The sequence below is a fragment of the Camelus ferus genome, chromosome 1 (assembly GCF_009834535.1).
Source record: "Camelus ferus isolate YT-003-E chromosome 1, BCGSAC_Cfer_1.0, whole genome shotgun sequence".
NCBI lineage: Eukaryota > Metazoa > Chordata > Mammalia > Artiodactyla > Camelidae > Camelus > Camelus ferus.
In genome coordinates, this window is record NC_045696.1 from 59,314,741 (window position 1) to 59,342,305 (window position 27,565).

At 45.5% G+C, this 27,565-nt stretch overlaps 1 protein-coding gene across 20 annotated transcripts in view; it reads left to right on the forward strand.

Annotated features, from left to right (window-relative positions):
- Window positions 1–27,565, forward strand: part of KALRN (kalirin RhoGEF kinase) — a 616,045-nt gene that overhangs the window by 53,200 nt on the left and 535,280 nt on the right. For 2 of the 20 annotated variants that reach the window (XM_032480693.1, XM_032480710.1), the window contains exon 1: window positions 7,705–8,011. The exons of 17 other annotated variants lie outside the window; for them this stretch is intronic. In XM_032480693.1, the coding sequence (XP_032336584.1) occupies window positions 7,945–8,011 (67 nt within the window). In that variant the 5' untranslated portion in view covers window positions 7,705–7,944. Of the gene's footprint in view, window positions 1–7,704; window positions 8,012–27,565 lie in introns of those variants that run through there. One more of the 20 variants, XM_032480587.1, reaches the window with a different exon arrangement.

A 27,565-nucleotide genomic window follows, 5' to 3' on the forward strand; every position in this document is an offset into this window, starting at 1 on the left:
TAAGGTACAGTCCTTTTCAATACTTTCTTGTGCACTCATCCAATCTTGTGGCTTTAACTCTGTACTCAATGACTCCCTGTTTCATTTATCAGTTACACTGTGGTAAACCATTCCCAGTCTTTGTGGCTTAGAACAACAGTTTACCGTTTCTTGTGATTGCAAGGGTCGAGCACACGGTTCTGTTTCACGTGGTGTCTGCCGGGTTGCTGGGACGGCTGGAAGCTCCAAAGTGGACTCACTCACGTGGATGGCAGTGGGTGTGGGTGGGGCTGGACTAGCTGTGCTTCTCAGCCTGGGTCCTTGGTTCTCCTTCATGTGGTCTTTCCATGTGGCTTGGGCTTCTCCCTGCATAGCAGCTAGACTCCAAGAATAGTTTTATTTATTCATGACCCCATCATCTTAAAATGTCTTTTAAAAAGTTAGTTGATATAATTCAAGGGTAAAAATTTGAAAGGTGTAAAAAGATACCACATGAAAAGTATTCCTTGCACTGCTATTGTCCCTCCCCTCTTCTCAGGTGATTGATATATCCCCCCCAGAGATTAAAAAAATGCATATATGAGCCAGTATGTTGAGCATTGTGTCTTGCTTAGGAAAACTTTTCCACCCTAAGACTATAAAAGTTTTTCTTCATGAAGTTTTATATATGTAGATATATATGTGTGTTTGTGTGTGTGTGTGTGTGTGTGTGTGTATGTGTGTGTATATATATATATATATTTTTTTTTTTTTTTTTAACATGGATGTCTAACTAGGATTTCCTATGTGCACACTGTGAGGCTGGGAGTGGGTGATAGACTTTTAGGGAAGCCAAATCATTGGTGTTTACTACATGGAAACTCCATCAGTGAACTCCTTAAAGTTTTCCATCTTGTCAGTACCCAGGGCCATCCACATGGTTCATGAGGGTGTAGTCAAAGGACTTTTTGTAATTGAATCTCTTTTTGAACTTTGCAACCTGTGTTAAGGCAGAGGGAGGAAGCTAGATGCCTGGGGCAGTTGGGCAAGTGAGATATACACGAGTCTGCCCCTTCCTGCAGGGCAGGTAGAGAGCTGGGGGATTTGGAGTTGTGACTTGTCCCTAACTCTGGACTTGACAAAAGCTGCTTGGCTTACAGTTGTGCTCACTGGCAAAGCTGACATTGTTTTTAACTGGCTTATCTGTCCACTTAGGTCCCATGAATTGAGAATCTCAACCTGGCACGAGCTTGTTTTCTACTGTATGAGAAGGCGCTAACTTTATGAAGCACCTACTGTGTTCGGTACAATGCTTAGTATTTTATATATAGTATTTTGTTTTTTCCTCATGCAGGCTGTTCAGATTTTGTAAGATCAACCTTATCTTCATCAGAAATGGAGATTTAGGGAAGTTAAGTGATTTACTTCAAGTTACTCAGTGAGTCAAAAAAAGATTTGGGATTTGAACCCAGTTGGTCTGATTCAGCTCAGGCCCTTTCCCAAAACCTAGAAGGCTTCAGATTAACAGTATAAACAGATCATAAAGAGATTAGCTGTAGGATTTATGGGAATCTGTTATTTTCAAGAACCATAAGCAGAATTCATTTGCTAAAAAGTAAAGTAATCATGGCAACTGATTCTTTTCTTTTTAAAAATAAGAGTCAAGGAAGAGAGAATTGAAGTTGGCTAGTGTGCAGCTACTCTGGTGTGTGTGTGTGTGTGTGTGTGTGTGTTGAGGGTGGGTGTCAGGGCATTCAGGTTAGTCAAATATTCTTATGTAATAATGGAACACACACAAATTATATGTTTCCCACACACCACCCCCCTCCGACAGAATACAGAAAAAAATTTTAGTTCTAGATATATGCTAGCCAAAATTTAGTATTTCTTTGATGGGCTCTTTTGGATCCTGTTGAACTTCACACTTATTATTATCAATCCCAGTCACTGTAGCCTGGTGCCTAATTTTCCTGGGCAGATATGCCGAAGGGGGTCTATTTAGAAAAGAAGACGTGGGATGAAGAGAGAAGGGAGAGAATTCTCCACAGCAGGGCTCCCCATGGGCTGAGGGAGGCACGAGGTTTCAGCTGTGGTGACTGACAACCTAAGTTTTCTGATTCTAAGTCAGTGAACTGTGGGAATTGAGAGATGGGAGGAACCGTGAAGGGGAACCAAACCACAAGGGGTGAATGGCTCGCCGACGTGAGGGGCCTTTAGGTCACCGAGTCACACTGCCTCCTTTGACAGGTGAAGAAACTGCTGCTCGTGGAGGAAAGAGGGTCCTCTTACTGGCCGTGAGGGAAGCAGAGGAGGCAATACCGGGCTCTCTGGATGGCTAGGCCTGTTGGGTCAGGTTCTGAGGTGTCCTCTTCCACAATTTATTCGGGTTTTTTTTTTTTTTCCTTCAAAAAGGACTGCTTTACAGTTTAGGTGCTTTGGAGAGGGCAACCAACCTGGTGGTCGTGTGCTGGTTAAGAAATGGGAGGTCAGGAGAGCAAGTGAGGGAGGCAGAGTCCCTTGAGTTGCCTTCAACAGGATGCTGGACAGGCGGACGCCTATGAAACTTACAGGAAGAGAGTCGTGGACCCTCCTTCTTGCCCCCCACGTACCCCCACCACTGCTTACCTAAGGCCTAGACTTCTGCTCCCCTTTTTGTGATTGAATAAATTGTCATTCCAGATCATAATTTGTACAAGTTAAGCTCTTTGACTTAAGAACATATACATATGTATATGTTAACTTAGCATTCCTGGTGGTGGTATTCCATTTCTCTTTTTAAAAAATTGATGTATAGTTGACATACAACATTGGATCAGTTTCAGGTGTACAACATAATGATTTGGCTGTATTGTGAAATGATCACAGCGATAAGTCTAATTAACATCTGTCACCATCTACAGTTAGAGATTGCTTTTTTTCTTAGATGAGAACTTTTAAGATCTGTTCTCCTAGCAACTTTCAAATATGCAATACAGTATTATTAACTATAGTCACCATGCTGTATGTTACATTCCCAGGACTTACCTATTGTATAACTGGAAGTTTGTACCTTTTGACCCACTTTACCTACTCCCTGCTGCCCACCTCCAGCAACCACCAGTTTGCTCTCTGTATCCATGAGCTTGGCTTTGTTTCTGTTCTGTTTTCCTTCCTTTGACTCTGAAGGCCATATCTTTTGCCAAAATGTAGTATTCCCCAAGGGTCTAAATATTAAGCTCTCATCATGAAAACCTTAGAGTGGATGAAATTAGCATACTTTTCATGGGCCCATGGGTGAGCTTTGACAAGGCAGAGCTAGAGGGGAAGGATCTGGCTTTTGGGGCATGGGGCAGGGGTGTTGGGGCACATACTGTTGTTGGAGATTCAGGGCAATGTTGGGGCTCTAGCAACTGGTGGGGAACAAATGAATGCTCAGGGGAGGGGCTGGGGAGGAACTAGCATTTCTCCCATTTAACAATTTGGTTTAGAGCACAGTGTGGTGAAGGCTTGTGAGACGTCTTTGTGGGCTGGGGCTCCCCCAGCCAAGGGAGAGTTAAAGATGCCAGTGGAGGTCAGAGGTGAACAAGGACGAAAGTGACACAAAAGCCAGGGCATGGCGGGCTAATTAGCTCCCGCCTTTCCCTCCTGCTGCCCGGCCTGATATTTGAGGTGACATTTAAAGCCATTGTGCAGATGAACGCTTTCTGGAGCCTGTGGAGAGATGAGGCTGATTTTCAGCCTCTTGGTTGGCAGTTCCCAGCCCTCCGTCTGGGGCCCTCTCCTGGGCCCCCCTTTACCTTCCAGGAGACCCTCCTAGTTTTGGACCCAGGGTCCTCCTCCCTCCCGGACTCTGACGGTGTGTGGGGAAATGGGTTACACTCTAGAATTCAACCAAAATAGTTCAGTGAAGTAAGAGAGACGAGCAGGGACAGAAGCAGATGGATCACCGTTTCAGACTCACCTGGGAGCTCGTGAAAAATGCAGGCTCCGGGAGTGAGGCCTAGTGATCTGCATGGAAAACCAACCCTCTAAGGTGATTCTGCCGCCCATTAAATTTTGAGGACCTCTGAGCTAGAGAATGCATGAGGTTAGCTGGGAAAGCCCTCTTGGGAGAAGTGGACTTGAATTTCAGTGTGACAGGTGATACCTGTCCTAGGTGCTGTTCTCCTGGGGACACTGGGCTCTCACAGGACAGACTGGCCACTGTCCATCCCGTCCACGGATGGTGTTACTGACAATATGTTACCAAAGGCCTCACTTCACCACTTGGGAGCTAACCGCCAAGGGGACAGAAGTGGTGTGGGAGGTGGCTGAGGATGGTGTCTGCCGGAGCGTGTGATAACATGTTGCAACTGAAGCACAGCTTGCGGGCAAAATGGCACCCTGGTGGAGCCCACTTCCTGGGGCGGGTGGCCGGGGTTCGTCTTCACTCTGGTACACAGACTGGCAACTCTGCCGCCTCCGTGTGGCCTCCACTGATCAGATAGCCCGACGTGTCCGAGGAGCCAGCCAGCTCTGCTGCGGGAACAGTGGTCACTGTCCCGGGAGATGAGTGGGAAAGATTTGGGACACGATTACTTCTCTCCTCCCTCCATGCTGCTTGCCTTCTGCTCCATACACTTGTGCTGCCTTTGTCTGATCGGGAACACAGTGTTTCTCCGTTGGGGCGGGCAGAGAGAGGGAGAAAGAACAGTGCCAAATAGGAAGAAGGAACAGCGACGAGAAGGGAACACATCTATGTTGTGCCACCAAGTAACCGGTGATCATCCAGATGGGCATCGGCCCTCTGGAATGGATGGGCTGTTGCTGGTCTGGAGATGCTCCTTGTCCCTGGAGAACAGGTCCCCATAGCCAGCCAGGTGGGTTGGAGGAACCACACCAACGGGAATGGCTGTGCTTGCTTTGACCACTATGAAAGAAGGAGCTGCTGCAGGAGTATTGTGTAAGACAAAACAACAACAACAACAACAACAACAAAAACCTAATAAAGCCCCTTCCTGGCCAATACCCCATCCATTCTAATTGCACTGCAGCTAAATGGCAACTCTGACAGTCTCTTGGAACATTTTATTCAACTTCTGAAGGGGCTGCATTGAAACTACGGCTTATGAGGCTCTGTAGGGGTTGGAGAAATGAGCAGTGGTGGGTTGGGGAGCTCCAAGGAGCCCAGCTTGATGGGTTGAAGCCAATCTTTAGTAAAATTGCTGGCTGAGTGGTTTCACTCTGGGCCTGACCCCACAGGTAATGCTTATATTCTTAGGTTCACAGAGTATGGGGGAAGTGCTTGCACCTGTATTATTTGTTAACATCTTTATTCCCTTTCTCTCTTTGAAAACGAGGCTGTGTGAAATGTTTGGCACTTGGTTACTAGAAGGAGGGGGAAAGGGCCAGCTTCCTTCTCCAGGCCCGAGAATGGGCTGTGCAATAGTAGTATTAGCCCCAGCAGAGTACTCGAGTTTACTCAGCATCTACACGGGCCCTGGGACTGTGCTCACAGTCAGATGCTCTTTCCAAAGCCCATCTCTGCCTAGGTCTCCTGCTTGGTGGGAGCCCTGGGTGCATCCCTCCCACCTCAGGTTTCTCCTGGCTTGGGTTAGAGCCATTTTGTCAGTTGTCATTTGGAGATGCTCTCCCTCGGCAGCCACAAGCCAGGAGCCAAAAATGAAAGGCTGTCGCTCGGTAAGAGACCACAGGCAGCCCTCTACTCACCCTGTGCTCATGGCTCGTCAGCACTGCCCTGGGGGTCCTGCCTTACTGCGAGGGCCCCCATCTCTCTATGAAAGACACCACAGTTCCTCAGGAGATAATCCAGGGCCCCAGAAACTCTTCAGGAGGAGACAGATGGCACATACTTCTCCCTCAGCCCAGCCAGTTACTAGGTACTTGACCATGAGCAACCTGTTGGAACATGGGCTTTCTCTTCTGTAAACTGGGAAAGCAAGTCCCATCCTCCAGACCTTGTAGGGCTGTTAAGAGGCCCAAGGGAGATGATGGATGTGGAAGTGCTTTGTGAGCTAAAAAGGACTGGCCACACCTGAATGATGGATCTTGTTATTCATGAAGGAAGTGGGAGGCTAAGGGTCAGTGCACTTCTCTCCAGACAGGGAGTAGGAGGGGTTTGCATTCTTGTGTTAACTACACACTGGAGTCTTGTCCATTTAAGGTAATAATAAAATAATACTAACAGAGCCTGTGAGGTAGTCTGTGGGCAGTGGTGTCTGCTCAGTCCCAATGCTGGCCTTTAAGAGGGAACCACGATGCAGTGGTGGGCTGGGCTGATGGACACTGTGGCTCTGCTCACTTTCCCTCTCTGAGCTCCTGCTCCTGGACATGCCTCCTCCTCAGCCTGAATTCTGTCAGAATCTGCAGCCTGTGTCATCTTGGAGGCCTAAGACCCCAGGAAGAGCTGACGCTGAGGGAGGCCTGCTCTCGCTGGAAGCCTGGGGTGCCAACATTTCTATTAGGACAGCGGGAAGGCACTGCAGGCATGACCTGGGCTGAAACAAGAGCTGTGATGAATGTGCACATGGCTCCCGGGTAGTTTTTAGGCTTGGAGTCCAAGGTTATTCCAGACCTGGGGTCTCCTTGGATTTCACTTCTGTGAACAGGACTTCTGGTCACCTGGTGGCACAGCCTCACCTCACCATGTCAGTGGCCAGCACCCTGTAAAATGGGTTCCCAGCAGGGCAAGGCCAAGATGCCCTGTCCTCCTTCTACAGGCCTTAGGCGGTGCCACAGGATGGAGGCCCCGGCAGTCCACTGCTCTTCCTGACTTGAAAACGAAACCATGTGGGGTGCCCAGACTCACTTGCCTGCTCACTCATTCAGTTAGTAAACACGCAAGCTCTTGCATACTTCAAGATACTTCAGGGGATGCAACGATGATCACAGAGCTGATTTTGTCTTCATGGAGTTTATGGTCAAGTGAGGCAGTGGAGTCCTATTCAAAAGAGAAAGCGAAATGCAATATAGAGAGGGAGGCCAGGCAAGGCTGCCCGGTTCTGTGGCATTTGAGCTACACGTTGAAAAAATCAGAAGGATTTGGCCACGATGAAGTCGGGGAGGAAGGTAGACATGCCATGGGCAGGAAGAATGGGGCAAAGGTACTGAAGTGGGAAAGCATGGGATGTCAGGACGAGTGGGAACTGAGAATCTGGCGAGAGGAAGAGGGGTTGGAGGGAGAGGGGGAATGATCTCTTGAGCACTGCCATCCACCAAGTGCTGGACCAGAAATGTTAGGTTCTTCCTTTTCTTAGAGCCTCACAATAGCTCGCTGAGGCAAATGCTATTCTGTCTAGTTTGCAGAGGAAGAAGCTGGGGCTTAGCAGGGAAGTACTTGATCAAGGCAACTATGAAGTGGTAGCAGGATTTGCATCTATGACTATGTGACTCTGGAGCCCATGCTCTCTCCACTATAACCGAGGATCCACTAAGGGAGAAAGGGTCTTTTTCTGAGTTCAGCAGCCTTAGGCAGGGGTGGTTAAGGTCACTGAAAGCAAAGCAGTGAGGCTCTGGCTCTTCTGGGCTGACCTCAGAGTCCAGGATGGCTGAGCTCCCAGCTTCCCACCCCTGTCCTGTTAGGGGAGCCACTGGTATCTGGTGTGGGAGACAGGGGAAGCCAGGATAGCAGGAGATCCAAAAATGAAATTCAAGACATGGCCTTGAGTGTGGATTTGTGTTCCCAAGACCACCTCTCCCCTTCCCTCTTTGTGAAAGCCCTCCCTGGCTGCCCTCCCCTGCAGCTCTGACCTCCCCTTGGGCCCATGCAGGCTTGGTCTGCACAAGGCGGCGGTGTTCTGCACTTGTTCCTTTGTTGCTGTGAAACAGGGCTCCCAGCACAGTCAGCCTCTGTGTGGGAGGACTGGTGGCTGTCTTCACAGGCAGGCATTTGCTTAGAACAGGCTGCGTGCAAGCCCGGCGTCAAGTAATTCTGGCCTTCTTGAGTCAGCGGTGGTGGGACGAGGCTCTGCTGAGGGGACTGGCTGTGAAGGATGAGTTCGGGGTGGGATGACGGACCGCTTCTGGGACCAGTGGTATCTTTGGTATCTCCGCTTGCTCCGGCTGCTGGATCGAGGTATTCCTGGGGGAGAGAGAATGAATATGAGAATGTGTGTTGCGTATGTGTGTGTGTGTGAAAGAGAAACAGAGGAGATATGCACACACAGATATATAGAGAGACAGAGATACACACACACACACACACACACACACACACAAAGACATAGCACAGAAGGGAGCAGAGAGCAAGAAGAAAGAGAAGAGGGAATGAAACGGAGGTGAATAGCCAACCTATGGGAAGTTAAAAAAGGCTGTTTTTCTGGGGACATTTGTGACCCAGTTGGGAATCAGGAGCACAGGGCCATTTGGGGATCATCTGTGTATCAGGGTTTCATTTCTTGTGGGGTTGATCACCAAGCTCAGTACTGTAGTCAAAGACAAGTTAAGCCCTGTCTTGCAGGGCTCTCGGTGGAACACTGAGCAGTGTAGCAAGGAGAGTGGTCCCTGAGCAAGAAGCTGGGGGCAAACAGATGCAGGTTCCCATCTCAGTTCTGCCACCACCAGCTCTGTGACCTTAGGCTGATTTATGTGACCTTTCTGAGCTCGTTTTCCCATCTGCTGGGGTTGTTGTGGAATTCTTAATTTAATTCATACCTGTAAAGCACATTAACATACTGTCTGGTGCATAGTAGGTGCTTTGTAAGTGTTCGTTTCCTCCTTACATGCCCCTCAGCATCATGAAGCTACAGCACCCATCCTGAGGACAGCTCCCTTTGTGGGTTATCTGTGGACAGAGTCAGCACAGAATTTGCAGTTAGTCAAAAGGGAAGGGGAAGTCAGTTTTATTCCCCAGGTTAATCTGACCTTAATACATTTCACCATGAAGTATTCATGTGATTTAAATCTCCTGGTAATGTGATACAAATCTAGACATGCCATTGTTAGGAAAAGCCACTGTTAACTTGGTTAATTGATTTTTTTTTCCCCACAATGTTGAGTGGTTTTTGTTTGTTTGTTTTTTAAAAAAGCTTTGGCTCCTTTAAGAGGTTTTGGCAAGAATGAGATCAAATCCCTGATGGAAAATGTGGCCCTGGGGAGGCCCCGCTGCACAGCCCAAGGTGTGCTTATCTTCACCGGGAATGGTTTTAGTTGTGCCAGGAGGTCAGTGCCAGGTGCAAGAGAGAGCTGCACAGTAGCAGGTGATCCCGGGCTGTTATCGGGGAGAAATCAAAGATGGAGGAAGCCAAACCAGCACATCTGAAAAGCAATCTCTCACTAGCACTGAGAAACAGGCCAGGGGGAGCCCAGACGTGAGATGAGAGTGTCAGGAAGAGAGCCAGAACTTTCTTACTGGTGAAGATCATAGACCAGTGGAGGGAGGAGACCACAGGTGTGAATCCCCCTTATCTGTGTGACCTCAGACAAGTTACTTAACCTCTCTGTGCCTCCTGCACTGTAGAAGGGAATGCTAATGATAATAGTAGCACCAACTCTGAGGGTTGCTGTAGGGGTTAAGTGAAAAGCTACAAGTGAAATACTTATCCCAGTGCCTGGCATAAAGAAAGTGCCCTTTAAATGTTAGTTTTCATTACCAAGGTACTTAATTCTCACTGTCTTACAGACATCTTAGGAAAGACAGAGCAAGTGGTATATAATAACAAGGAGTTGAGAAAAGTCCAATTAAGAGTTATTAGAGGCTTAGAGACAATTTATACTTACGTAAATTAAAACAAGATTCAAATTAACATATGATGCTAATTATAAAAAGAAACTAGATGTTAATGTATAAGTTATTAATAATAATGTGGTTTTATGCTTTAGAAAATGCTTGAATCCATGATTTACAAACTTAGGTTCAAGTTTTGGCGCCATTACTTTCTAAGTGCCCTTGAATAAATGGTTTACCCTCCAACTGACCCTCAGTTTGTTAATCTGAAAAATGGGAGTGTCAATGATAACAATACCTATATTATAGAATTTGAGGGAAATTTATAGTGTTAGTGCATGTAAAAGTGTCAGGCATCCTTAGAAATGTCAGGTTAATGACTTTATGGATTGATGGTTTAAACTTTCCCCCTTGGATAGTAAACGCTGGTTGCCAGAATCGTGTGTTCTTCCGTGCATGTTTTGTCACCACATATGGCTGTAATTGGAAAGTTTATGGTCTTTCATAAACAGTGTCTCTAGGGTTTTCTTTAATGTGAGGCTTTAGACGAGCTGCTTCTGACTGTATAAGGCAACTTATTTCCAGGCTTTAGGAGGCTGGCTGTTGATTATGTTGCCCAGTTCTGGTTAATGGGTATCCCAGTATTACACAGGTAGCTGTGTACATACCCACATCCATGTTCAAGCAACTTCTCTCTAGTAACTAATGTTAGCTAACATTGTGTAGACAACAGCATGCTTTAACGTGGCGTGCTAGACTGAGCTCGCTCATGGGAGATGCTCAGTAAATTTTTGTTGAATGAATGGATGAATGATGCACCTGTCCTCTGGGCAGTGAACAGAATTCTCTTGGCTCTCTCTTTAGTGTAGAGGAATTTAGCTCCCATCATCTGTTTTAGGATTTTGTGTCATTTCACCCTTATCATTGTCATGCTGCATGTCATTTTGAAAGTAACAGGCCTCAAGAAAGTGAGGAGGGAATAAGCAATGAGAAGAAGTGGGAAATGATGAGGTTAGACCAGGAAATTGAAATAATCGACAAGCTGTGTGCCAGCCTGAGTCATTCTCTTGGCTGTGACTGGGGGATCAATGAATCTGTGACTTGACACACCTAGGAAAAGGGAGGAAACATTAGAGCAGAAATAAACTTTACTAAGCAGTGGCAGTGTATGCTTGGTGATTGCAGATGAGTCTTTTGTCTTCCCCCATCATGATTCATGAAGGGTAAGGATTTAAGAAAATAAAAGGATTGTTTTCTAAGGCTGTACTTAACTATAGTGAGGATTTATAAGAAAATGAACTGCCAGGTTGCTCAGACACAATTATTTTGATGATTTCTTTCATTAATAGCAGATGCTGTTTTTATGGTGTTTGTTACTGGGCGTTTGTCAGCTCTGCTGATTTTGCTCTGTGCTTTCGGATGGTGACTAAGGAGATGGTTCCTCTGGTGGGGACTACCCATTGAGACAGAAGTGCTGGTACAGGTAAGGAACGTGAGTGTGCATAGAAGAGAGGGGACGTAATGTTGTGTTCTGTTGTTGAGTGTTGGTAAGTCCCCGTGGATACGACAGATGAGGTAGGAGTTTACATTTCTTTGTTTAAATCTGATTTTTTTGGTAATGAAAAGGGAAGAGTGAAAAGACTGATGTTCTTTATTCATAGAACGTCAGGCAGTGTTTCCTAGCGTGTGGGGACAACCACTGCTGGTAGCATGTGAAATGATTTCAGGCAGTTACAGGTGTCCCTGGAGGGTTTCTTGCTGGTCGCTGCCTGGCACTGTCTGGAGCACAATCTGTTTTGTCCAGTGTCAGCTTCTACTGTGTTGTCCATTCCCTGCCCCACCACATCCAGTCAGGCCCTGAGCATCTCTCAGAGCTCCCCTTAATCCCACCTCCAGTCTCCCTTTTACCTGTCCACCAGCCCTATCTGGGCATCATCTCTGGCCCAGATATCTGCCTCCTCCAGCCCTACTGGTCCCTCAGTCTACTTTCTCTATCTCTAGAGCTCCTGTCCCATACCTCCTGTCACCCCATTCCCTGGGATTCCTTCCTCCTTCTCTAACCCATAGCCAAGACTTCATCCTTCTCACTGCTATGCCTGGGCTAATTTGGGCCCATGGATCCTGGGTCTCCTGCCCTGGGCCCACCCATCCCTGATTGTTAACTCTGAGTGTTTTCTCCTCTCAGGAGCCATGGTCTTTTCTTCTCTTTTTTCTGCCTTTTTATGTCACCTTGCCATTACCCCAGTTCACTAGTTTCTTTTAAAAACAATTTTAAGTAAAAGATGAAGTCGATTTGAAATGATATCAAGGAAATAACTGTAGGAGGTATGTGGATATGGTGAAATGGTAACAGAAGTACAAAAATGACTGATGTGTGGAAAATGTAAGTGATACGTTGCATTTACATCATAGGCTTTAGGCTACTGATTTCTTCTTGGTGCTTCGTCTGCATTCCTGTAGCTAACCACAAAGTGCTTTGGACTCTGAACCAGAAACCAACTGGTTCTCATTCCTGGGCATATACCAGAATTATCTGGGGCTCTTAGAAAGCATGACATCTGGTTCCTCCCTTCCCACCTCTCTGCCCACCCCCAGCCACATAAACTGGAGTCTCTGGAAAGGGGGCTGGACATTTTCTAGGAGCTCTGCAGGTGATTCTAATGACAGCCCCAGGTGAGAAGTGCTCATTGTCATGCCTTCATGTGCATGCCAGAGAGTAAAGGCAAACATGACTCTTTAGCAAATAACAAAATAAATGAGAAAATCAGTCACTTCATGAGAGTAATACATGTAGGAGTAAACAAAAGAATGTACTAAGGAACAAAATTTAAAGGAACACAATCCTTTGGATATAATTCATGTATTTCTCCAGAAACTTAAACTACAACCGTTTTCTGTCACTACCTAAGTTGTGACTTTCCTTCGTATTTCTTTCAAATTTTTTCTCAGGAAAAAATTTTACCTGTGCCCCAAGATGTTGTCTGGCTCCAGCCCACCTTGGGTTTCTCGCTCTCCGTCCTAGCTGCCCAGGGCTCTGGAGATGGGGTGGTGGTCTGTCACTGCAGATGTCAAAAACCTCTCCTTACTTGATTAGTATAACTCCAGTAGGAGAGCACTACCCATATTTGGCTATAATCAGAGAAAGAAAAGCCCCTTTCTCCCTTCGAGAAAATAGCTGGGCAGGGAGGACAGTGACTTTCCTCAGGCCTTTGTGGTGTTGGGCTCTTTTCTGGGCCAGGAATCTATTTGTTTCTCACTAAATTCACCTCTCCCTGCATGGCCATCCTCTATTGCCTCAGTTTTCAGATCTTCCAAACGTTCTATCCAAGCATTGACTATGCTCAGGTGCAGCGTGGGGTCAGGATGCAGCTGGCCTTCAGGGCCGGGGCTCTCGGGACCCTGATCTTTGGTCTCGGCCTTCTCATGCCTGCAGCCCCTGCTTTCCCATCACAGGCAGATGCCTCGTCTTTGGCTTGCTTGCTGCTCAGTTACCTGCCCAGCTCTGGCCCCTGACTGTGTCTGTCTGATTTGGTGTCTCTACTTAGTCCACTCCTAGCCTGCCACGGACTCTGGATATTCACCTTGGTCCGGCTTGTCCTGTTCTTGTTACCTATTGCGTATAAGTACCCAGCGTGATATGTAGCTTCTTTGTGACAGCTTTTATGACTTGTTCCTTCCTTTCTATGGTTGGCGGGGAGAAAGAAGAGCATAGCATGTGCATGAAAAGCCTGCAGGCTGGTTCTCCTGTGCTGAGAATTTTCTAACTAGAGGAGGTTAGGTTGTAATCACCTTCTGATTTGAGCTGAATATCCATATAATGTGACTTAAAGAAGTCACTTTAAGTTAGCTTTTTAAGCCACAAGTAGATATCTCTTATTCAGTTGGCTTTTGGCACAAGACCACTTTCCTAAAGGGAGCAGGCCTCTTATTCGATAAACAATTTAAACACAGCACCTGTTGAAATGCCATCCCAGGACAATTCCCTGTTGCTCCACACCAGAACCTCCTCAGCAACCTTCATATTTTCCTATGCTTCTGTTTGAGATGCCCTAAGCCTCCCCTTCTTACAGTTAATCCACATCCTTCCCTTTCCAAATCTTGTAATCCCTATGTCCTCCAGAAAAAGCTCCCCCAATTAATCATACCTGATTCTGTTCAGAGACATATGGGCACTTGAGGTGGAATGCCGGTGTTTTGTGATTCACAATGTGCTCCTGTGGGTGGCAGTAGGACGCGCCTTATCAGGAGGTGCGAGCCTTGAGGGAGTTAATATGCGTGACTGGTGCCTGGAGCAAATAAGTGCTCAGTAGGAGCATGCTGCCCTCTCAGATTTCTGTCGCTTTTAGGAGCTTAGTTTCTTCAGGAGGTCCTTCCCGAGAAGCACCTCCAGAAGCAACTAAGAGAGTAGAGCTTCCCTGAGGGCAGGTCCTTGTCCCATCATCCCTTTGTATTCTCACCCAGACCCCTAGTTCAAGTTGTATCCTATTAGGAAACCCAATAAATAGAGCTAACAGAGTATCTGAACTCTCCAGGGAATTCATAGACTGTGCTGACTATCACAGAATTGTTGGTGGCGGGAGAGGGGGAAGGGAAGAAAACTGCAATGATTTGACAGTTCCAATATCTTATCCCCCTTGGTCCTGACCATGTCTCTCTGAGAGAATTTACTTTAGTTCCCATTTCACAGATAGGAAATAGGGTCATAGAGGTTAAAGACTTTGCTAAAGTTGCAGAGCTGCGATAAGAAGAATCAAGATCCAGGACCCCTGACTCCTACCTGGGATGAGTTCTCTCCTCTACCTGCTGCTGTACAGGTGGGAAGATCCCCATCTTTCTCTCTGGCATACATGTTAAATGGGGGTATCTGCCCACCTCCTCTGTTGGCAGAAAGTAGAGTGTCTCGCCAGGATGTTTTGTCTGTGGTGTGAGATCACCAGCCAAGATATATCTAGGCCAAGTCCTGGGGGAAGGACACCGATAGCTGTGCTGTGAGGCCCCAGTGTGGTGTTTCTATCCAGTGGGGTGGAGGTGACTGTCATGTGAGAAAAGTAAAGCAAACACCTCCCTGGTCATGGCACAGCCTCCCAGCACCTGTTCTCCTGTTGTGGCGTTTTCAGTGATTGCTCAGAGCTGGGGGCCATTGGGGCAGCTGTGTCCCCGGATGTCAGAAAGCCAACTATGGATTCCCGGTGTAGGTGGGTTTGCTCTTCACCTTGTGGATGTAGGTGACGTGTTACCAAAGAAATTGTCAAAGCGATAAATAGTACTGTTATTATTAGTGGCAATAGTGACAGTATCTATTAAGGGCCCCAGGAGTAGTAGGGAGTATTTAGGAGTAGGAAGTAGGATTCTGCCCTCAGGGAAATTCAAACTCCTGAAAGATCAAGAACCAGCAATAACTTCTCTGAGTCTCTCTTGGCTCTTCTATCAAATGATGGATGAATTATAAGGAATATCCCTTCTAGGTGTAATATTCATGGTTCTACATGGACAATACCTGCAACACCTGCAAAGTAATACACCCACAACATATCTGTGTGATCCCACAAGGTATTATTTCATGTTGAAATGCTAGATGAGCGCCATGAATGCACAAGGGGGGAGACATAGTTGGGTCTGAAGGAAAGAGGAAATGCTCACTCATTCATCAAACATCTTCTGAGGACCCATTATATGCTGTGCCCTATTCAAGGCTCTAGGAATTCAATGCTGAAGAAGACAGTGTTTGTGTCTTCACAGGCTTTAAAGTTTAGTGGGGGAAATAGACAATAACAAATAACACAGTAAATAACACAGTGGCAGGTAGAATAAACAGAGAGAACTGACTTGAGCTTTAGCAGTGTTTAATGATGAGAATGGAAGGCAGAGAGTACAGACTGCCCGGAGCATCTGTGTCGTAAGAGTTAAGTTTAGAGAGAGAGGTTGGGGTCGCCTTGTGAAGATTCTTGCTTGCATATCAAGTTAAAGGCAAATATTGGCAGAGCAGTAGCATTTAATTTTTAAAAAATGTATTGAACAATTCCCATGTATGAGGCAGTAGGTCAGGTGCTGGGAATACAAAGACGTATAACGTGGTGTAACAAACTTCCCGCTTCCTTCATGCGAGGCATGATTTTGAGTCATCTACCCCAAAGTGATAGTGGAATTGATATTAGCTCAGGAAAGACAGTGTAGGGGAAAATATGACTAGTGTAGGTTGGTTTTGGACAGTGTGGACTTGGGGAGACAGTATCCAAGGAAGAGAATTCCTAAGGGTAGGAGGAGGGCCAGGATACAGTAAATCCATGGCAGTAGAGGAGAAGGGCCATTTCCCATCTGCAGGAGACAGAGGAGTTTGGTGACAGAAGGCATTGGTGACTACTCACAGCATTGTTTCAGCAGCCTCGAGGAGGAGAAGACAGATTGTGGTGGGAGGCGGTGGTGAAGATGAGGCAGCAGCCAGCACATATTGTTTGTTTGAGAAATATGTCAGAAAATGCGAGGTAAAAATAGAATGGTGGTTGGTGGGACATTGGGGTCAAGTGGTGGTTTTGTTAAAGAAGGGAAGCCTGAGTGTGTTTGAGGCTGGGGAAGCAGGCTGATGCCAGAAGTTTGAAAATGATGAGCAGAAATGGGTTTATTAATCCATTCAGTAAATATTCACTGAGCACCAACAGTGTTCCAGGGACTGCACTGTTTGCTGGGGGTACAGCATGGATAAAGCATGAAGTCTTCATGGAGTCTGCATTCTGATGAGTGAGGCAGACAACAAGTAAGTCAAGCAACAGCTGAATCCGTAAGAAGAGCTTGTGGTAAGTGCTGTACGTGCAGCAATGACCTGGAGGAGGTAGGGGTGGGTTGACTAAAAAGTGCAGATGGAAGTGGAAGACTGGAGGAGGGAGAAATGCTTCCTCACTGGAAGGAAGGAAGAAGGGGGTGCTTTGAGTGCTATTTTTAAGTAGGAAAAAGGAAAAATGAGGAAATGCAGTTCAGATGGCCTTGATATTCTTAGCAAAAGAGTAGGCAACGTCATGGCTGAGACTGGAGAGGTGGGTAGTTCAAGACTTTGGATAGGTTCTCACCTGCTTCATTCAAGCCTCCAACAGCCCTGTGTGCAGGGCATGTTATTCTCATCATATAAGGGAGATAGCTGAGGGGACTCAACTAGAAAGTGTAGGGGCGAGAATAGGTCTATCACCTGGACACTCAGCCACTGAGTAGCTCAGAGGGGACCGCTGATGAGTGGAGCCTGTTGGTCCCTTCAAGAGATCAGTCCCTGCCCCACCCCCTTGTTCAAAACCCTTGACTGGTCCCTGTGGGAAACCCCTGGAGTGGAGATGACACCTGTGCAGGAACTGTGTTAAATACTGATAAATCAAGCCATCAGCACATGCTTACTGTTAAGCACACTGTCCTTGTGAGTATTTGGATTTTTAAGGATTTAGAGAGAGCAAGGGAAAAGGGCATTCGGGGTGAGAGAAAATGCAGTGCAAACACTCTAGTGATTCAGAGAAAAGGTGTAATCAGAGAAGGATGGGGCTTTATCAGATAAAAAGGACATTTACTGGTTCAAGAGATGGCGTAGAGTCAAATAAGATCAGTGGTGAGTAAGGAGAGGTTCTTTATATTTCATCCTCTTTGCCTCCATAATTGCACCCCCAGCAGAAGAAAAAAGAGACAGAGTTGGAAGAGACCTCTCATTTAAGAGAGGAAGAAACTGAGCCCAAAGAGATGATTTTACTTCCTAAAGTCATATAGTTAGTTGTTGCCTGAGCCTACATTTGAAGCAAGGATGCGAAAACTCCTAGTTGAGGCCTCTTTTCATCATAGTCCCCTGTAGTTTGAATTCAGCTGTGCCCCTTTAACATGCTCAGCAGCCCTGATAGAGTTATTGTATGTAGAAGAATGGACAGACTGGAGAATTCATGGATTTGAGAGGTATCTAGTTTGGATTTGGCTTTTTAAGGCTCTAGGAAAAATTTCTAAGAAGCCCAATAGCTGGGTTGTATTTCTTTCTCTATCCTCCCTTGTTATTATCATGAAAAATAAGCAGAGTGGAGTTGAAAGTGGCACCTCCTGGCTCTGCCTGTCCATTGCAGAATCATGCTCTAAAGAACCCAGCCCAGAGCGAAAGCAGAGGAGTGTCTTCTTTATAAACTCAGGCCAGGAGGAAGGACTGGCATGGGGCTTTTAATCTACATTCATGCCAAATGAAATCTGTTAGATGGGATAATGAGCTCCATATTTTACAGACTATTTTAAGCCTATCTCAAAATAAAGTACAGGGCTAGGGGTGGAGGAAGGACGTAAGTCTTGGAGACAAAATGCCATGGCTTACTCATCAGTGTTTTCATTTTAATGATCCCAACCCCAGTACAAGTCCCTCAGTGACACTGTAATGGAAACCACATTTTTTTTTTCCCTACTGGAAATTTCAGTATGAACACAGCCAAATGCTTCAAGGCATAATTAAGGTTACAAACTCCTATCCCCAGTAATACACAGACCTTTCACCCCAGGGGGCTCAGCTAGAGATGATGTGGTTGGAAAGCAGTTGAAATTATAGAGACATTTCTTCCGCCAATCTCTGGCTCACCACAGCTTCTTTTCTGGGCCTACCTCCCCCTCTCCCTGCCCAGTCCCTCCTCCCTGCCTTCCTCTTAACCGCTGCTTCATCCTTGGGAAGGAATAAACCAACACATAAATAAATAACCCCAGTATTGACTCCTTCCCTGCCACAAGAAGAGAATCTCAGACAGATACTGATGGCTCTGCAGGAGGCGGGACAGGGCTGGTAGAGGTAGCACATACATGGAATGTGGGGCAGCCAAGGGAGCCTGCCAGTAGGTGTGGGGTACTGGGAGGGGAAGGTGTATGTGTCATCAGTAGGTATGGGAGGAGGTGAGGAATGTTCTGCACATTACAGGTTGGAAAATCCACCTCATAGGAGGGTCTTGAGGACCTAAGAGAACAAGGTGGCCCCTTCTTCTGTGTCTGAGCATGATGGGTTGAGAGCTCTCTGTTTGCATCTCCTTTGCCTTGACAAGCTTTCTGAATCTACAAAGATCAAAGTTAAGAAACTTGGCATGGCCAAATGGATTACGTGGGCTTATTTTTTTCCCCCATCGTAACCACATCTGAACACCTGGAATGTATAAGATAGTGGGAGCCCTTAGTGTGTGTATACAAACGTCCCATCTTATCCAGTAGGGGAGGCTCTGGTTAGCACAGGAACAAAGGAAGGACTAGGATATTTTCCCCCTGGCTGCCTTGGTCCCATACTCTGCCCCTGACAATGGATGATTCTGGGAAAGACTATGATGAGACCCAGCTAGGTGCTCTGCTTGGCTCCTTAGAGACCATATCACTGCTCCATTTCTCTTCTTACTATCCCCATCACTAAACGGCAGATAGTCAAGTTCATAACGTCGCCTTCAGGAAGATGTTTTAATGAGTACATTCTCCATTCATCTGTCTAACAAGTATTAAATACCTCTCTGAGCCTCAGCTTCCTCATTTGAAGGATTAGGGTGATATCTGTCTGTGGTATTCATAAGAGCCATCCACTAAATATTTCCAGCTCTGCACCTTCCAGGCACATGGTAAGATTACACTTCCCTACATCTTTGGCCGTGTGACTTGCTTTGGCCAATGAAATGTGAGCAGAGTCAGGTGTTTCATTTCTAAATGGAAGCTTTAAAAGCTTTAAAAGTAAAATACTATTTACTTCATTCTTTCACTGTTTCAGCGATTGCAGGAACTATGTTGGGATAAAGACTCCATCAGCCTGGAACCCTGAGTAACTGTGAGCACAGCCCTCTGCTGAATTATTTTGAAGATGTAGTATGAGCAAGAAATAATTATTTTTTCTGTTAAGCTACTGACATTTTGAGATTCTTTGTATCCATAAGCCTATAAGTCTCTATTGACTGATAAATACTACCTTATATGGCTTTGTGGGGAATTAGACAAGATTGAAATCTATATGTAGTGCCTGCCACAAAGTAGGCATTCAAGAAATGGAGGATACTTTATTCTCACCATGAATATCATTGAGGGTGCTTTTGGCTGCAGGTAACTGAACCCAAACTCAAAATGGCTTAAACAATAAATAATTATCCTTCTCCTTTTTTACTACTTCTTTTCCTGCTTCTTAACAAGAAGTTCAGAAGTTGGGCCATTAAATCAGAGGCTCAATATCATGACCAGATTTTCTCTTATTTAGTCTGCTTGGGTTCATTAGATTTCTTACATCTATAGATTGTTGCATTTCATCAATTTTGGAAAATTCTCAGCCATTATCTCTTTTCTTTCCTGTCTCTCCTTTCAGGATACCAATTGATTAAAATGGAAATTTCTTGAATTTGAATCCATTTTGAAGTTGATTGAAGGTGAAACTTCTCACTGTATCTTCTATATTTCTTATCATTCTATATTCTTCATATTTTTATCTCTCCATGATGCATCCTAGATAGTTTCTTCTGATTTCTATTCCATTTTATTAATTCTCTATTCAGCTGTGTCTAATCTGCAGTTAAATTTGTTCATTGACTTCTTAATTTCAAGTATATTTTTCAGTGCTAGAATCCCTACTTAATTCCTTTTCAAGTCACTTTAAAGTTTTCAGTTTAATAAAATATCTTTTAAACTTATCTTTTATTTTGAACATAGTAAGTATATTTGCTTTATAGTCTCTATTTGATAATTCCAATATCTGAAGTCCTTGTGGGTCTGTTTCTGTAGTCTGCTGTTTCTGATGGTTCTTGCTCATGCTGTTTTTTTCCTTATGCTATCTTCGATTGTTTTCTGGCTGTTATTTTTGAAAAAAGATTTTATGAGAATAATTTGAAGACTTAAATGCTAACTTTCTCCTGCGGTGATCATTCATTTTCTTTTGCCAGACTCCTAGGGATACTGTTAGCCCATTTCCACCTTAACCCACGTTCAATGCTTGAGGTTCCTTGGACCCAGATTACAGGCAGCTGTTTTACAAGTTTTCATGAGAGCTGGCTTGTTTCTAGATTGGCTTTACCTTGAAGGTGAAGTCCTCTATCTAGGAGGAAGCCCAGTTTAAAGTGGGGTGTTATTTATCAGAGCTCCTTCCTTGGGCTGGCCCTGAGCTTTGATTTCTGCTCCCCTTGCCCATTCTGGCTGCCAGAAGAAGCACGGCTTAGTTTTGGCGCTATTTCTTGCAGATTGGCAAATGCTCTCAGGGCCAAAGCTGCATTGTGGTTTGAGCTAACTTCTTTGGAGTGTCACCTTCTCCTAGGTTTTGGCTTAATAACTTAGCTCTTTAATGCTTCTAAGAAGGTTTAAAAAACCCACAGACTTTTTTCAGTGGGAGGTTGGTCCTAGGTGCCCAGCCAGCCGTTGCAAGAAATGAAGGTCCCAGGACCCTATTTCTTTACATCCTTCTATTCCTTATAGTCCCAAGATAGCTGCCACAACTCTGCATGTCTCATGGAGAACTGAAAACACCTGAAAGAGCCTGTTTTTCTTGTATTCCTAAACAAGTTACTGGGAAAGGGATGTCATTTCCATGATTAGAGTAACATAATTAAGATTTACTCTATGGGGCTGGAAGTGTCTCTGCTTCCCCTGAAGCACACAGCTACTTGACTCCTGAACACAATCTAGGTACTATAAGCCAGGAAGAAGTAAATGGGTGCTCAGCAGGCAACCAGCAGTATCTGTCATACTCTGTGCTCAGCTTGAGTTAAGGATTAAGAAGTATAGTCATGTTTCTTGTGCCACTTGGGGACCTTTGTGCTCTGAATGATGCCGAAAAATGTAAAGCCAAACCCTAGTGGAAAGAATTCAGAAGTGTTAAGGGCATGTTCCTTGAAAACACCCTTTGTAACCTAAAAACTATAAAAATTTGAGATAGCCTACAATCAAAATGTAATATTTGTTCAAAGATATTAAAAAATAAAATTCTGTAGTAGAAAGAATGCCCTCATTGGAGATTTATTCACAAATTTAATCACACTACAAATTACTTTTATAAATGAATATCACATAACAACTAATGCATCTGATGGAGTCATATGGCTCCACTGGGCAAGTGGGGTCTGTCCAAGTGTTTCTGGCAGAAATGGGATGCAGCTTGTAGAACAGGGATCATATTAAGGTTTAAGAATCCTCACAGACCTTGGGAACATGGACATCACTTCCCCAGGAGGGCTGGAAGGCTGTCCCTGCTCTAATATACCTGCCCTCGTTACCTAGGAGCAGGGTTGGAGGGCATAGAAGTCAGATACAAGGGCACCAAAGACAGCCTTTCCTGCAGGCTGCTTGCTCCCTGCCTTTGAGGAACCAGATGGACTCCAGATCCTCTCTTTGGGACAAGAGGCCCCATAAGGAGGGACATTTACTCTCCTTGCCCTGTCTGGCCCCTCCATAGTTTCCACCTGAGGAGAGGAGGTCCAGTTCCTGAACCAGTGTCTCCCACAGGTTCAGGATCCATGTCCCCCTCCCTCTTTCTATGTCCTGTGTCTATGCCTTGACCTCATTGTAGACGTTTTCCTTACCAGTCCATTACGTACCACAGGTTGCTAGCTCTTGGAAGTCCCTCAAAGAAGATAACCCAAAGAAGGTGTGCCCAGCAGGCTGAAAGTGTGTGTGGGGTGATACTTTTGGTCATGGGCAGATGAATACAGCTGGGTTTCGGGGTGGTGGTTTCAAGAGGGGTGAAACTGAGTTGAAAGTGTACATACTTGTAGGTTCGTTCCCTTCAATCACCTCCATGCTATTTCATCCTTAAGCGCTACCAGTTAAAGCTATTGATTTGCATGACTAGGCTCCCTTAAAAACCAAAGAAAAATCTAAAGCTTAATAAAGTTTGGAAGTGTTAAGCACCATGGCCAGGCTTACTTTGCTGATGGACTTGCCTTTTAGGCAGTATGCCGAATAGTTCAGTGTGAACAATAAATGATTCAGCTCTGCCACTCACTACTGCATAATGTTGGGCATGTCACTTAACCTCTCTAGGCCTCAGTTTCATCACTTATAAGATGCTGACAATATCAATATTTACCTCATTGGGTTACTGTATGAAGTGATGCTATGTATGTGAAAGCTCAATAAATGTTAGCTATTAATTCTTAACCCATATGGCCTAAAATTTAACTTTGGGATGAGAAGAGGATGGTAGAGTGGTCAAGGAGGGATCTGGGGCCTAACAGCTGAGGTAGGCAGGTTTTGAAGGGGTTGGGGAGACAGAATGTGCTGTGAGGGCTGAGTACTAGGCTCTGAGGGAGGGCAGTGGACAGCTGGGTATCAGGAAGGGAATCGAAGACCAGCCTCCATTTGCCTTGAAGTTTGGCCTGAGGCCCTGGGGGAAAACTTCAGCCCCAGGATGCCCTGTGCACCTTGTGTCTGGGATGTGTTTCCTGCAGGCGTGGAGTCATCCTTCAGTTGCTCCTTTTAAGACCCTGTCTCCTTACCTTGAGGCTACCTGCCAGGCGGCTAAGCTGGGCTGCCTCTGAGGGCCAGTTTCCCTGCTGTGTCCTGCTGGCTCAGCTGACTAGCTCAAGGTGCTTCCTGCCTCGCTGGAGCTCCTTCTCTATTAAGTAGATTAGGGGCTTGGATGTCCCAGCCCAGAATAATGGACACACTAATTGGCAGGCATTAGAAAGCTTCAGCATTGATAAATCTTCAGGCCCTGGGCAGTGTCTGCTGAAATCCAATCTTATCGACGACTTCTGGAGAGAAGGACCTGTGGGCAATGGTGAATGCCTATCTGAAGGAGAGAGGAAGGGACTGAGGCGGTGGGGTCCTCAGAGGTGTAGGAGGGGTAGAGTGGGCCTGGGCAGAAGCATTCAAAGGAGGAGGCAGGCAGAGGAAGGGTTTCCCATCTGTGAATAGAAAGGTGGTTATGGTGGGAGGGTATAGCTCAGTGGTAGAGTACATGCTTAGCATGCATGGGGTCCTGGGTTCTATCTCCAGTACCTCCATTAAAAAAATTATAAATAAACCCAATTACCTCTATCCCCAAACAAACATAATTTAAAAGAAAAAAAAGAAAGATGGCTATAGTCATCTCTTCTCCTTTAGCACCTCACACAGAAGGATGAGGGACGAGGCCTGAGACAGCAGATTGGGGGAGAGGAGTGTAGCTTCAGTGTACACTGTGGCTACCATGGGCATTTGGGCATGTCCTAGCCGTTTCATCAGAGAGGCAAGCAGCCCAGTGGTCTTTGTTTGTATGATGGGTTTGAATGGGAGGAAGAAGAAGATGGATTCTGGAGAGGCCACATGTTCTTTTCCCCATATGTTTGTCTTTAGCCAACCCTGTGAACTCATGTATGAGCAAATATTTTTAACATTTTTTTCAGTTGAAGTATTGTCAGTTTATAATGTGTCAGTTTCTGGTGTACAGCATAATAGTTCAGTCATTCATATACATACAGATATTTGTTTTCATGTTCTTTTCCATTATAGGTTACTACAAGATATTGAATATAGTTCCCTGTGCTATACAAAAGAAACTTGTTGTTTATGTTTTATTTATAGTAGTATCTGCAAATCTTGAACTCCCTATCAAATATCTGCAAGGATACTGTTATGAGAGTGAACAAGGCAGGCAGTCTTTGTCTTCATGGAAATTACATTGAAGGGAAAGGGTTATTTATTTGGAAAATGCCATGGGAGTGGAGAAGAGGAGAGAAGAATTCCAGCTGTGGACTTGGTCTTGAAAGGCCTTGAAGGATGGTTAGAAGCTGGACTTGTAGAGATGGAGGAGGGCAAGAGAGGAAAGTTGCAGAGTGGGAAGGTTCAGAGTTTGAGAGATAGTCTTCACGTGGAGGCAGGTATATGTGCTCATTACAAATGTGTGTACAGGGGCGGGGGTTGGGACAATGAGAGAAAGCTGGAAAGGCTGGCTGAGTGGGTTTTATGTTCCACATACTGGAGATTTAGGATTTTATTCAGTAGTTTATGGGCAGCTATTGGGAGATTTTGAGCAAGAAGAGTAACTCGATCAATCCTTTCCGTCCCTGGCTGAGGTCACTTAGTAGCACTGGTGTTAGGCAGGGCTTCAGGCCATGATTGCTTCAATATGTTCTCTTCCTGGCTTTCTCACAGGGGAGCAGTCGTCGTTTTATTTTTACCCACATCTCTGTTTTGGGTGTGCGTCAGATTAGCAGCTCTTTGCCTCCAGTTGGAAGAGAGCTTCTGTTCAAAGTGCTGCGTGGGTGGAGTCCTTCCGCCACTGTCCAAGCCTTGCTGCCCCTCCTGAGTGTTGACCTTGGCTGGAGAGGGTGTGTCCCTTGATTTAATGCATTTGCTTCCCCTACTTTTTCAGCTCCTTCCCGGTGGTGCTTCCAAATGACCCAGGTTTCTGCAGGGAAGCTGAGCAGGGGCAGCCTGTGGGTTGGGTGTTAGCGAGGGGCAGCGACTAATAAGTGAATAGTCAGTGATCTGGGGAACTTAGATCTTTGCTTCAGCCAGATTTACTTCCATTTTATCATAAATACAAGCAGCTTCATAAATTTAAATTGGTTTCCAGAAACAGACCCTGGTTCCAGGAACAGTTCTCAGTGTGGAAGACAGGATTGTCAACAAAGATGAGTATGCATTTTTAAAGATAAGGTCTATTTACCAGGACATGGTCTACAAAGAAGCAAATTTGGTGGCTTAAAACTTCTCTTCTGTATCCAAATGAAGGAGGTAGTGCAGATTTATCTTCCAGTGACAGTGATGGTTTTAAATACCCTTTGGTGCAGTTGGTGTAGTTGGCCCAGATACTATATTCATAAGGGGAAGGCTGTGGCTGAATTGTTTGTTGGACAGATAATTTCTCTCTGGTCATGGTTGGAGACCACATCTTCCATTCCAGCTGGTAGTCTCTCAGGAGTTTTTTCTTAGCCATGCAAGACCCAGCAAAAATAGTATAGACAGATAACGAAAATCTAGACCTTCTGCTGGAAAAAGAACCCAGAGAATATGGCCTGTTGATAATGGTTGTGTTGCAATTTAAGTGTTTGGGGATGTTGATTGTTTGCCAAACTGTGTTCCTAGGTGCTAGGAACTGTCCTAGATGCTTATTTCATATCTCACAACAGTATTGTCCCTATTTTACAGATGAAGAAACTGAGGCTCAAAGAAGTTATGTGACTTGACGAAGTCATTCAGCTTATATAATGATGAGTCAGGATTCTAACATGGATTTTCTTATTCTAAACCTCATGTTCTTTCCACCCCTCATCTGGAAACTGTGATGAGAATACCTATACCATAAATGCCTAGAGGCAGAGTTAGATGTTTGACTATTGAGTGATGTCTTGGGGTCTCCTCTGGCCACCAAAGTATATTTGGCTATGACCTTCGGCCTTTTCTTGCTTTGAAGCAGAGCTACATCTCTCCCATTTGGTTAACATCTGCTCATTGCCAAGTGGACCCCTGGAGGCCTCTCTTACTCTATCTTCCAGCCCCTGGCCCCCTGCCGAATTTGGGAAGTGACAGATGGAAGATCAAGTGGCAGATGGAAGATCGTATTTCAGACATTGCAGGCTTCATTCTGATCTGCAGCAGCTCTGAGGGAGAGGAGGGGGCCCTGGCTGGTGTGTGGACAAGTGTGTTCTGTTGACCTGCTGCCCTGAGCTGTAGGTCTCTACTGGAAATTTCTTTTATGGAAAAGAAAAATAGTGGCGTTTTTCTCTTGAGCATTTGGAGGAAAGAGAATCAGAAAATTATTTGCTATTTAAATAACTAAAACATTTATTAAGAGTTATTTCTGGGGAAGGCAGAATTGGTGTCATGTGAAAGGTGCAAGGAAAGTGCTCCCTGCTCAAAAGCTCTTTGACCCTGGCAGTGCCTTGGCACCCAGAATGGTTCATTCATTCTTTGGGGCTAATATCAGTCAGCTAATCCTTTTATGAATGTGAAAATAATGCACCCTGGTGTTAATTTAAGATTCCTTGGCTCCGGAAGAAGTAGAGGAACTTGAAGGCGGTGTGTCTGTGTGTGTCTGTGTGTGTGGAGTGGGGTGGGCGGTGTCTAGAGTGGATGGAATGACTCAGACATGGTGGGAGATATTCTGGGATGGCTTCTTAGAGGAGAAAAGTATTTAACATGATGTGGTGGCAAAGAGGATTGGTCTTTCAGGAGCTGTGGATTGGGGCATTCACTAGGTTACTGAACGTATTTTTAGTTTCTCAGATAATGGAATTAGCTCTAGTAATACAAGGTACAAAGCCATTATTAACTTATAAGCCTGTATAGTTACTTTTCAGAAGTCCTTTTTGCTTTGGCATAGTAAATCTTTCTCACAGTGCCAAGGGTTTAAGAATTTTAGAAATGACATTTAATTAATGCAAAAGGTAAAATCCCTTTGGATTTCAAGCTGCTTTGGGAATCTGCTCTTTCTCCCTCCTCCCCCCAGGCTCATTCTCTCTGGTCCCATCCAGGAAGCCCCCCAGAGGGCGATGGCAGGCCAGGAGGTAGGCAGAGGCAGAGGCAGAGGAGTGTGCCGTCCCTGAGGGTGACTGCTGTACTTTCTGAGCCGAAGAGGAGACACTTCCATCTGTACCAGGGGCCAGATTTTGGGAGGCTGAGTGGTGAGCGCTCAGCTGGGGTCAGTACATAGGGACCACAGATGGCAAATGGCTCTGGCTGCCACTTGATGGAGGCTGTTCTTGGGGCCAAAGGGGTGGGAGTGGCTTAGACCATGTTCCCTGTGATGGAAACGGGGAATGCTTTTCTTGGTATCTAAGGAAGCTTTAGCTGAGCGAAGATTCTACCATCTCTGTGGGAGAGAGAATCTTGAGGAGATTGTGAAGACGTGTATAAATGTGAACAGTTTAAAAGTGCGACGTACACCTACACACAGTAACCCCCTGCCCCTGACATAGGTCCTAGATACTACTAAGTGTTCCTTACCTCTCTATATGGAAGTAATGGAAGCAATCACTTAGGTAGCATGTAAACACGTTAGGCAGTGAGACCGAAATAGACATTGAACTCTGATAAAAGTAAACAAACTTC